Source organism: Anas platyrhynchos, chromosome Z, assembly GCF_047663525.1.
Source record: "Anas platyrhynchos isolate ZD024472 breed Pekin duck chromosome Z, IASCAAS_PekinDuck_T2T, whole genome shotgun sequence".
Taxonomy (NCBI): Eukaryota; Metazoa; Chordata; class Aves; order Anseriformes; family Anatidae; genus Anas; species Anas platyrhynchos.
Genome location: NC_092621.1, coordinates 23,153,519 through 23,166,189, shown reverse-complemented (window position 1 = coordinate 23,166,189; position 12,671 = coordinate 23,153,519). Strand labels below are relative to the sequence as shown.

The 12,671-nt window shown below is 37.8% G+C and overlaps 1 protein-coding gene across 3 annotated transcripts in view; it reads right to left on the bottom strand.

Moving 5' to 3' along the window:
• Positions 1-1,532: 1,532 nt before the first annotated feature.
• SREK1 (splicing regulatory glutamic acid and lysine rich protein 1) overlaps positions 1,533-12,671 on the bottom strand; it is a 39,134-nt gene continuing 27,995 nt past the window's right edge. For all 3 annotated transcript variants that reach the window (XM_027447137.3, XM_072031667.1, XM_038169816.2), the window contains exons 9-12: positions 10,891-11,412; positions 8,588-8,683; positions 7,692-7,824; positions 1,533-5,838 (exon numbers count right to left, since the gene is read on the bottom strand). In XM_027447137.3, the coding sequence (XP_027302938.2) occupies positions 5,686-5,838; positions 7,692-7,824; positions 8,588-8,683; positions 10,891-11,412 (904 nt within the window). In that variant the 3' untranslated portion in view covers positions 1,533-5,685. The remainder of the gene's footprint in view (positions 5,839-7,691; positions 7,825-8,587; positions 8,684-10,890; positions 11,413-12,671) is intronic.

Genomic DNA, 12,671 nt, shown 5'->3' with positions numbered 1-12,671 from the left:
GATCATTCATTCCTTTGATCAAATTATTATGAAAATTATGTATTTATGAAGTGCCAATTTCTAAGTGGATCGTGCTCTGTAGCACCGCTTTTAAGCCTGTGCAGTACAGGTTTGAATAGAGCTACTTATTTTTCTAAGAAACCTGCTTATTTCCCACCGAACATCTAACACCTCCCTTCTCCTATCCCCACCCCTAACCCCCACCCTCCATCACTGGCATTTAACAAAGATCACAAGGACAAAAAATAATTTGTGTAATTGTGTTGCAAATAAAAATGGGTATGATAAAACAGATCTCAGTGTTTTATCAATGCATTAACCTCCCCAGTAGTTCAAAACTAAAAGACTAGTCCTTAGATTAAAACACGACCTTATCCTTTTGGAATCATCACAGATTTTTTACCTACTGCACCAACCAGGTGCATCAGCACTGTTAAGAGCTACTTATCCGTTCATGACATCAAGGACTAAGTGAAAGGAAGATGGAATGACTTTTTCTGTAGCTGATAACAATCTTTCAAATCAAAAAAGACAGGTAACCTTCTCAATGTGAGAAGAAAAATGTCAGTAGCGTGGTTAGTATGGAACAGACTTTTTACACCAATTTTAAGTCTTGCATCAAATTTGGCAGCAGATTATCTTTATATTAAAAAAATGCAATGAATCCAAATAAAGTGTAAGCTGAAGCTCTCAGAAGAAAATAAACAGCTAAACCCTCATTTTTGCTGTCAGTGTTCTGCTCAAAAATCATAAAACTGCCATGACAATTTTTTTCTTATGCCCTCTTGGATAACAAAAGTTTGTGGTTTCAGAAAACATCATGAAAAATGGAGTTCAGATAGCTTCTCAACAGTCTTAGATACTCAGAGAGTATGGAATTGAAGCATTAGAGAGGTGTCCTCTAACTATGGGGAAGGTAGCTGCTTCCATATATCAGGCAAGTTTCCTAAGCTGTTTTATACGTAAGAGACTGTAGAGGAAATGCCATACCAATACACTCAGATGCTGCAATGGTGCTTACCTACAAATGAAGCATTCTTGAAGTTCAAATAAAAATAAATACTACATAGAGAGAGATCTCCAAGAAGTTTACAAATAAGCAACTTAGTTTATCTTACATTAGAAGAAAAAAAAATAAAACAAAAAACTTTTAAACAATTATTTTAGTTTTCATCATTATTTTAATTACACTTTTCACCATATAAAAATAAACCTAACATACAGGCTGAAAATTGTTTTTCTGTTTATATATTAGCAAACAAAATTAGGTTTTAGATTCTCTTTAGGCAGTAACACTAACAATATCTACAAAGTTCAACTGTCCACACTCTATTCTTTGGTGAGAAAACTAAATCTCTCTGAACTAAGCACCGACAGATTTGAATTATTTTAGCCATTTACAGATCTCAGCATTTGTGTTACTATGTTTAATTTTCACTTTTAAAACTATGACAACACCGAAGGCAATAATTCAATGATATAAAACTCTAAGTTTCACCAAGTAGCACGTTGGACTCATAATATGCCCCAACTTGCAATACTCCATTGTGCAGAATTTATTTATTTAAAATTTACTATTAGAATTCCACTTCCAGACTAACCGAACTCAAGATGATTTGTCTTATTTTCTTCTTCCAAGTGAACATTTTACAAAATTAAAATGCATGAGCTGTAATCTTGCTTCATTACAAACTAAGGAAAAGACAGCGATGCAGAGATGGTTCAGATTTAAGAGTAAAAGATACACGCAGCACTATGGCATTACCGCTTCTGATGGTTATACATGTTAATGAAAAAAATAACTGAAAACAGTAATAAGGACACGTATGCAGTATATAACAATTTGCATCTTACAATCATAGCAGTCTCTACTTTTTAACTTTTGCTTAGACCGAAAGAAAATCACAGAAATCCCTAAATCTTACTACTATTACAAAATAACAGTACAAAGTAAAGGCAACACAAAGAAGCTACCATGTAGTAAACAGATTTACAGAGTTCAAAATTAATGTCAGACATTGCCTTACACATAACGAGGCTGGATAACACTAGCAAACAAATTGCAAGTAATGCAGAGCATGTTACAGAATTTACCTTCTTAGCAGCAGAGTAAATGAACTCAAATGGTCAACTCATTTCAGAAACCAGGCTGTGTGTTGGTTGCTGCTGTTAGCCAGCTGGCTAATTTAAAGCTAGTTCAGATAGATCTATTGAAAATTGCAGTAAGAAAGTAGCAGGTGACTTAATGGGTAGGCAGAACCCAGGTCTCACAGATTTCAGGCATTCTTTAGATGTTACCACTTTCCAAGTGAAATGACCTCCTCCATTTTAATTCAAAAATCTAAGTAACAAGTTTCTTTACGCATATTATCATTAATGTTTGCAAACAAACTTTCAGCCCTCACACCTGTGTAAATCTATTGACTTAACTGACAGCCACTTCTATTTTGAGGTTGGGATCCTGTTTTTATCTGTGAGCAGTTGTCTTCTGCTATCTTCCCCTTTTAAAAATAAAATAAAAAAAAATCCTATCTGTTTTCCAGGAACAGTTTTGAAATAACTGTGGTCAGAAATGGAAGCTTCTGCATACATGCTTTAAACGTTCTTAGCAATATGGCACCATATTGTCTTTTTCTGAGCAATTACGAGTCGTGTTTTCAAACGAAGGCCAAGTCGAATGAAACCACATTTAAAACAATACAGCTATCATGAACTATGCTGTTCTCACAACCTTCACTTGATTTTAACTCAAAAAGTGCAAAAACAAGTAACCTGACACCGCATCTCAGCATGCAAACTTCTTACGATGAAGGCAATAATTTCCAGTGGACGATGGACACCTTTAATGGGTTATGCACACAAACATGGCAGAGCAAGCGGGAACTTCATTACTGTGCTACACTATTGGTTTAAAAAATGATCTGCTCCCTCTGCAGAGATGGGTGTTTTGCACAACCTTAGTTTTCTAATGGCAGCTTTCGACAAATGTAACAAAACCACTGAACACCTAATACAAATAGATACAGCTATCCTCATAGATCTACACAGTATTTATGAAGCAAAACCAGAAAATACAGTATTTGTAAGAAAATACAGCTTGGGGTGGGGAGGAAATGTGTGTATTTGGTGTCTTTTTTTTTGTTTTTGTTTTGTGTTTTTCTGTTCTTACTTTAAACTTCTCTAAGGGGACCATTAATTCACATACAATATAACACAATATGCTGCATACAGACTTCCACGTTAATAATTAGCTAATAAAACTGCCATTCTTAACTATGAATTTTCACAGCCATATTTCTTAGCTAACAGCGCACAAACCTTTACATATTCTGTAATTGCTATATAATAGAGCTATGCAACTTCAGGATAACAAACTCAGACTAGCAACAACTGAAACATGATATACTAAGAGAATTCTGATTTATCCCAGAGAAGAAGAAACTTAGTTTTTCAAAGATATTGTAAATAATAAACGTATAAGTAACTTGTATCCACATTTCACATCAAAAGAAACTGCCTGAATAAGACCAGATGATCAACTAAAAATATTCCTTTAATAAGTATGTAACAGCAGAAACTTCCCTCTAAAATACTTAACTTTATTAGTGAAATGGTACCAAAGATAACAAGTATACAAACAATCTCTTTGCTCTATGCTACTTACACAACATAAATAAGACAGCTGTTGTTGCAAGACACAATCCTTCACAGTCTTCCTGTAAGCGTACAGATTTGTCATTCTTTTTATCAGAATAAGCTGTTTATCAGCCAACAGCATGTGGCTTAAATATCACAAAAATGACTGTCTATACTTTACATGGTAAAGCATTTTCTATAGTCTTAAATGTACACAGTGGCAAGAACGGTAAATCTTATCAAAAATGAAGAGTGATTAAGCAGCTTCACAATCTAACTGGGTTTCATTACCTTAGGAATTGGACAAATTTTTCATTCCCTGTAATATGCTTTTTTTCATAAAAATGAACTACAGAAAGGAAAAAAAAATAGAAAGCAAATCACTAATATGCTATTTGTTTTAACTGAAAGAAACTCTTTCCATGAGGTAAGGCAATTAAGTCATTTGATTGTAATAAGTTGTATTAAAAATAATCTACCTGATTTTAGGTACAAGTAAGTTTATAAGTATGACTCTTACAAAATCTCACAATGATGAAACTGATTATATTAGTTCAGAGAGCACAAACCAGGTTTTTACTTGACAAAAAATATCTGCTTTGTCATTATCTCCCTATATGCTTTCTCCCCAGAGAATGAAAAAAGGATCTATGCCATATAACTCTTGTGTAAATTAGAACATTTTCTCCCAAATTACTTATCCCCCCAGCTTTGCATACAATTCCTTTTACATCACCTAACGTATAACAGAGAAAACGATGGAGAGGTAACAATTAAGGCCATCCAAATGTAATTAAATATCTAAAGGGCTGCCTTTGATGCAGGTGATCAGAAAATGCTTTTTATTCAGCTATTATATTTGAACAGTGGTGGTCCCCAAAATGTATCTTTGCTTTCACCTATATATTTACTAAAAATAAAAAATAAATGTAAAAATGGATTTAAAGAAGTGAATTGAACATCCATTCTGACAAATCACTTGCATTCTTGTCTACAGTATGGTGGTGGCAAAACAGCAATAGAAATGATGTAAAATTTAGCTGAAAATGAGTAATAGCACATATACATTTCTAAAAAATACCACATTTTAAGAAGGCACTAAAGCTTCTGCTTGTGCTCCCATATTTTTTAAACAAATAAGAAAAAATTTGTTTTCATAATGGCACCTGTACTATTTGCAGCTGAACAGACACACTGCAGTACATCTCAAAACAAAGCTGTAATTTCTGATAATATCATACAGATCTGCTCACTTCTGGAACGACAAAAGAAAACAACAAAACGATCCCCAAAATAACCCAATAAGCTAACCTATTATCATTATACATGGCAATGTTCCTTTTAGGAACAGAAAAGTAGCATGCATTGTTCAAATACTTTAAAGGAAATATTGAGCTTAGGGATATTAGTAAGAAATTATTTTAAATAATAAAACCCAAGAATCTCAAGCAGTGAGCAAATGAGAAACATACTAGTCAGTGAGCGTTTTAACATAAGAACCAAAAAAAAACCTTTTCTATAGTTGCATTTTACAACAAAAGAGTGTATATTTATGCACCATTTCCAAGCACATCAAACAGTACACATTGAAGTTTTTGTGGATTTTTTAACCCACAAGGTAAAACACAAAAGTCATCAACAAGCAATATTTTAAACAACCTTCAATGCATATCTTCAGCTTTTTTTTTTTTTTTTTTTTTTTTTTTAAGATAGTAGAGGTTTACATCTTTCAGTTTCTACTTGTTTGTAACAGCCTATGGGAAAACTTAACATAAATCATTTTACCAATAAGTACAGCCATCATGGAAATGCGTGGATTTTCAGAGATGAATAGTTCTGACGGCATCTGCCTTTTCATGGTATAACTACTTATTATCCATGCCTTCTTGCTTTACAGCATGAAGACAACAAAGCTATCACGAGAATTGGAAGAGCTACTATTACTATCAACATGTTCAGGTTGATTGCTTTGACATTTTCTTCCTCATTCTGGGAAATAAAAAGCTTTGGATTTCATTCCTTAGTTGAGTTAGAGGTTCATTATTTGCTTTAAACCTCTTCCATTTTAATTGAGAGGTTATCTTCATTTGGTTGACAGTTCCCATTCTGTTGTAGTTTGACTTCATCTGTCCTTTGTGTATCTCTGTTGTCAATATCCTTGTCAGTTTCTGAATTCTGATCCTCCTTAGTGTAATCTTTGTCCTACAAAAGAGAAAATTATTTTACAAAAAAATCTCACTCTCAGCATTACAGGACATGACACCCAACTAACTCTTGGTATTTTGATTGCCTCTATTTTTACACGCCTATCTTGTGTCAGCAATTTCTAGAATAGATGCAGTGGCTTTTTTTTTTTTTGTTTTAGACAGCTTTCTTTTCAAGTAGCTAAAGTGAAGCCATCATGTGTCAGCCAAGAAATCATCGTTGTAAAGTGATCTGTCTTTATCATCAATATTCAGACAAAACAGAACAAACAGTATCACGGAACCTATGAGAAACAGCTCTAGAAGTTAAGACTTCACCATATTTTCTAAACAAAACAGGATTTTTGTTTCATTTATTTTGTCACATTACTAATGCACTTTACATAAGAGAGTTACTGAAGCAAATAGTACACTAAGTTACACAAATCTCTTGTTTATAAAAGCAGTTGGCACCAACAATACAAAGCTTAACAAGAACAAGCACTGGATTCTGCACCTTGGACATGGCAAGCCCTGGCTACAGATAAAGACTGGGGGACAAGAGGCTAGAGAGCAGTCCCACGGAAGGCGATCTAGGGCTTCTGAGTCAGCAGCGTGCCCTGGCAGCCAAAAGGGCCCGACATACCCTGGGGTGCATCAGGCACAGCACTGCTAGCTGGTCAGGGGAAGAGATTGTCCTGCTCTGCTCTATGATGGTATGGCTTCACCTCAAACACTGTGTGCAGCTTTGGCCACCACAATGTAAGAAGTGTCCAAAGGAGAGCGACCAGGATGGTGAAGGGTCTAGAGGGGAAGAGGTCCCTTGGTTTGCTCAGTCCCGAGCAGAGCAGGCTGAGGGGAGGCCTCATGGCAGCCTGCAGCTCCCTCACGAGGGGAGCGGAGGGGCAGGCGCTGAGCTCTGCTCTCTGGGGACTGCGACAGGACCCGAGGGAACGGCATGGAGCTGGGACAGGGGAGGGTCAGGCTGGGGGTTAGGGAAAGGGTCTGCACCCAGAGGGTGGTCGGGCACTGGGACAGGCTCCCCAGGGCAGTGGGCACAGCACCAAGCCTGATGGAGTTCAAGGAGCATTTGGACAATGCTCTCAGACACATGGTCTGATGTTTAGATCGTTCTGTGTAAAGCCAGGAGTTGGACTTGAGGATCCTTGTGGGTCCCTTCCAACTTGGAATATTCTATGATTCTGTGAGCTGAAACATTCTGAATACACCTACTCTATAAATGCATATGGTTTTTCAAATTACAAGATTTGAATTGAAAGATATTTCATTATTCTTTTCTTAATCATATCACCTTCTATTTTGCAAGGTAAAACCCCACACTGTCCTTCCCCAAATATTCAATGTTCCTTCCTGCACAGTTCAACACGCAGCCCAGGACAAAACCAAGTGAGAGAGGCTGCACCATTACAGAGTGAAAATGTATTTAAAAAAAAACAAAACAACACAATGTATTTTGAGTTTGATAGCCAAGCTGTTTCTGAAGCCTGCTTCACAATAAGCTTCCTGCATCTTTGTACAGATGCAGTCAGCTAACTCCTAACATACGGCAGAGAACAGAAAAGAGAGAAACCAAAACAGAGGGCTTCTGTAGTCCATACATACACACTCCCACCAGTTGGTTAAGTTCAAACACAAAGACTGATCAAACTGAGCTACTAACATCAAGCAGACAATGACTTTCATGTCTCCTTTTGACAAAAGATAAACCCATGCGTTTCAAGCTGCACTAATTTGGTAAGGAAAAAAGAGAGGAAAATACGAGAGGAGAAAAAGAAAATAGGGGGGGAAATTCCAATAATCTTGGAGCACTTGGAAACACTCAGCTATTTATCACTTGGTCACAAAGCTTACCTTCAAAGCAGTGGTGCTTTTGTCAGATTTCTCCTTTCCCTCTTTTTCTTTACTTTTTTTCTTGGAGGTGGAGCGTTCTCTTTCTCTTCTTTCATTGTTTGTATCCCTTTCTCTTTTTTTTTCTTTCTTGTTTCTGTTTATGAAAAGTATTACTCAAGTCAGAATTTGGTCCAAAAGCAACAAACGTACTACCAACGCTTGCATCAAGTACATTGTATAGTAATAGGCACAGCACAGTAACTAAGAATGGTGGTATACTTGTTTTGTTTTGGAAATGGTCAGCCATCTTCAAACCATTTAACTGCAAACTACACTCTTATCTGGGGGATTTCCAAAAAAAAATCTCAAAACGTAACAAAAAGCCCATCATAAAGACAAGTAGATTTTTTTGACTGACGAAGAATGCATGTGTTCAGAATGAATGCTATTTACAAAGAGAAAAGCAAAATAAATTGTCTCTGAGGAAGGGTTTTCATTATTTGAAACAAATTTATATCACTGACAGATGATAGTTCAAAGCATTACAAAGCTTGAGCCCATGAAGCTGTGTTATGCTTTTTTGTTTTGTTTTGTTTTGTTTGTTTGTTTTTAAAACTGAATCATATTGACCAACAGAGATCATTTGAAATGATGCAGAGGTACATCAATGAAAATACTTTCCTACTTGTTTTCTATAAAAGCCCCTGTATCCATTTTTGAATGTTTATTGAAAAACACCGATCTTTTCCTTACAACAGAGAATGATTATTAAAGATCCCCTTGCATTAGAAAACAAACAGCAGAAACACAAATCGACTTGGTTCCTTTCATGATGATCTCTATGCCACATTTCAATTTGGCAAAATGTACTATTTTCCTCCTTTACTGCTCGTTAACTATATTTACACCAAACTGACCTTCTTGGAGAAGGAGTTCGTGAAGACTTTCTTTTTGTTGTTTTGGATGTCTTAGGAGACTTGGAGGGACTTCTACTCTTCCTTTTACGCCTTTCTCTGCAGAACCAAACAATTCAAGATCAGCAAAGAATACAAATAATAAGCTCAGGAATGACAAAACCTCTTATTATTTGAGGCAACAACTACATAAATATCCCCAAGTTATCTTCCTACCAGCCCATGCTCAACAAACGTATTTAAAAAGGGAACAAAGGAAGATCTGGGGAACTCCAGGCCAGTCAGTCTCACCTCTGTGCCCAGCAGGATTGTGAAGCAAATCCTTCCAGAAACTACGCTAAGTGCACCGAAAGAGGACTCTGCATATGCAACAAAGAATCACAGACTCACAGAGTCATTAAGGTTGGAAAAGCCCTCCAAGATCATCTGGTCCAACCATCCCCCTACTAGCAGTATAACCCATTAAACCATGTCCCTAAGCACCAGGTCCAACCTTTCCTTAAACAACCCCAGGGACGGTGACTCCACCACCTCCCTGGGCAATTCACTCCAATGCCTGACTGCTCTTCTGGGAAGAAATGTCGCCTCATTTCCAATCTCAACCTTCCCGGCACAGTTTGAGGTCACTGCCCTCTTGTCCTATCACTAGTTACTTCCAAGAAGAGGCTGACCCCCAGCTCCCCACAACTTCTTTTCAGGAAGAAGTTAGAGTAGTTTGCCCATACACCTCCAAAACAACATGGGCATTTCACAAAAACAAGCAGAAAGTACAGAAACCTTTACAGACTTCTCTGCATTATACAAATCCTGAACTCTTGAATTTTGAGGGGCAAGGGAATTCTGCTTTTTTCCAGTGAAGTGCTAACACCACTGAAAGTGAAACAAGTTGCCGGTATGTAAGAAACTCAGGTAGCTATTGTTTGACATTAGTAGAGTAAATGTAGTGATGCCTTAGGCCACAGAATGAGCTCTGTGTAAGGGAACTTGGTACGTAGTGGTGACTGAGCAGCAGTGAGTGGCGTTGTGTTTGGGTGGCACAGACCGGGAAAGGGAGGGATGTGCTGACCAAGGACAGCACTGGATGAGAGCCTGCTCCGCTAGGTAACAGAAAACATCCTTGCAATGAAGAGCTGACAATATGAAGGGACATCACATGTATGCGTCAAGAATTGATTGCATTATAGCTGACAAAATTAAGATTGTATGGGTATAAGAACCCAAGAAAATCCTTGAGTATGGTCCTTTCCTTTGAGGTATCCAGATAGAGCTGATATATGGGTACCATTACATTCTCTTTGCTTTAATTAAGAGTTGACTCTTTATTAAGAGTCTTAAGGGGTGACCAATGCTGCTAGGGGAAACAACAGGATCCCCTAACAACATGTAGAACTCTTCCCAACTCATCCAGTATTACATTCTCTCAAGGTAGCAGATGGAATTTCATATTTAAATTTTACATGAGATATTAGTGAACTACGTAATTGTTGAGGTATTCAGAAAGGATTTTTTCCTGACCTTAATTCAGAAGCAATACCTTTTGCTACAGTCGGTCCACTTAGAGAGCTTATCATTAAGTCTCACAGCCTCTTTTTCCTGTACTGAATTTATCTAGACATCCACCCACTTTACCCTCTCTCAGAGGCAAAAACAACAAGTAGATTAATTCTTGACTGTCTTCCTGTTTGCTGTCAGCATGGTTAAGGAGTGTTACTTTTTCATTTTACCAGACCATCTAACCAGCTTAGAAACATACCTTTATCTTTCAACTGAGATATATTCACTTTCTGAAAGGCTAACCAGTCAAAATGCCATGCTAACTTCTTGCAGTCAGCCATCCAGACCAGAAATTTCATTGCTTGTCATTCCTAAGACAGCCAATTCACAAATACTACCACCACCCAAGTGCTTGTAAACCCAACAAACTGCTCTACAGACAAACACCATACAGTATTTCAGAAACCAAGGAATTATGTTAAGAATGACTCAAACTGTCATCGGGATTGAAACTTCTGGATGGCTCCAACACAGAAATGGCACAAGAGCCATCTACTTACTGTTCTCAAAGACTGTATATGCTATAAAGTTAAGTGAAAGGCAAGCACCAGCAGCCCAACAAGAGACTGTGTGTTCTATCAGGTATGATACAGAGCTCTTTGTAATTTGTTTACCTTTGTAAGAAAATCTATAAAACAGAGAGAATACAAAATGGAATTACCAAGACCATGATACTGATCAATATAAATTCGGATGTATTTCATTTTGCTGAGAAGTCCAAAACAAGCATGAAAAAATTCTGAACAACAAACCTGCTGGAGCTACGAGATCTTCTTGAAGAGCTATAGCTTCTTGGGGGTGTTCTGGATCTCTTCTCTTTCTTCTTTTTATCATCCCTCTCTTTTTCTCTTTCTCGCTCTTTTTCCTTATCCCCATCTTTTTCCTTTTCTTTTTCTCTGTCCCCTCCTTTGTCTTTATCTCCCTCCTTGTCCTTCATCTTCTCTCTGTCCTTCTCCCCATCTTTCTCAACATCTTCTTTTTCCTTGTTCTGATCTACCTCTTCCCTGTCTTTTTCCTTATCTTTTTCCTTTTCCCTTTCTTTGTCCCTGTCCTTATCCTTGTCCCTGTCTCTATCCCTATCCTTGTCTTTGACTCTCTCTCGATCTTTGTTACGCTCTTTATCCCTGTCCTTATCCCTGTTTCTCTCTTTATCTCGCTCTCTTTCTTTGTCTCTGTCCCGGTCTCTTTCCTTTTCCTTGTCTCGGTCTCTCTCTTTCTCCTTTTCTTTGGTCTTTTCTTTTTCCTTGACCTTTTCTTTGTCTCTTTTCTTGTCCCTGTGAAAATTCAAACAAAAATCCATTAATTCTTCTTTGATCTTTCTAATAAAAATTACAGCTAAGTCTTAGCATACACTGAATGCTCAAGAGAAAGTATGCCTCTCTGTTGAAAAATTATTATTTTACTTGGGTCCATATAAAACGGACTGCAAATTAACTAGCCCTGTATGAACAATGACAGATGACTGGACAGAAGTCTTTATTCTGCAGTGTTCTCTTGTACTGATAACCTGTATGTGCTTGGAAATCCAACACCAGTGACTACAGAAAAACAAAAAATGGGTAAAATTTCGCCAAACAATTCTCTTAAAAGGCAAATGTAAGGTCAAAACTCAATCAAGACAATTCAGTCTTCTGTGATGTAATTACGATTTTGAAAATAATCAAACTGTAAGAAAACTGGTAAGACAGTCAAAACAAAAGCAAGGTAAACAGAACTTCTATAGGACAGGCAGAGTGATACCTGTTTGTAAGAAGAAAAACAGTGAGAAACACTCCAGTGATATTATAGTAAAACCAAATAAAAACTGATTAGATCACAGCATTAGCTGGAAAATCACATTTCAGCATAGGATTATTTGGAAGTGGGAGACCCCTGACCACCTTTCCTAGTGGACATGCACATGAGTTGCCTCTAAAACATATGAAAATAAACAATTATTCGGATAAATGGGAGAAAGCATGATACAAAGAGTTGATTAACAGGCCTTTTCAGGTCCACAAGAATCAGACTGATAGAAGGTTGTGTCTTTTGGTATTCGTACTTATTCAAACATTTTTAAAGATTCTCAGAAGGACTCATTCAGACCTGAAAGGCTCCAGGCATAGCCTTCTTTCTTCACTGGAAGAAGGGTTTGGCACCGGGACCGGGCACAGAGTGGCATTTTGCACAGGAGGGTGCTTTTTCAAAAGACTTCCTTCTGGCCATGTGGGAGACCCAGAGCACGCATAAACAACCAGCCAGGACTGTTCTGCAACCACCTGCACTGGTCAAGAGCACGCATCCTACCAGACCCTCAAGGCAGAATGGTGGGCACTCTGAGAGCAAACACTGCAGCTCCAGCTCGGGGGGACTGCACCATCTCCCTCAGTCCTGTCCGATGCCTCCAGCCAGGTGGAGCTGCTGAAGGGACAGGCTGCAGTGCAGAACTGACTGCAGGAAGCACCCAGGCCTTGCTCCTGGGGCAGGGACAGGTGACAGACCTGCCTACAGAAGGTGTATCCAGGTGGAGGATGTCCTGCAGCAGGTGGCTGAG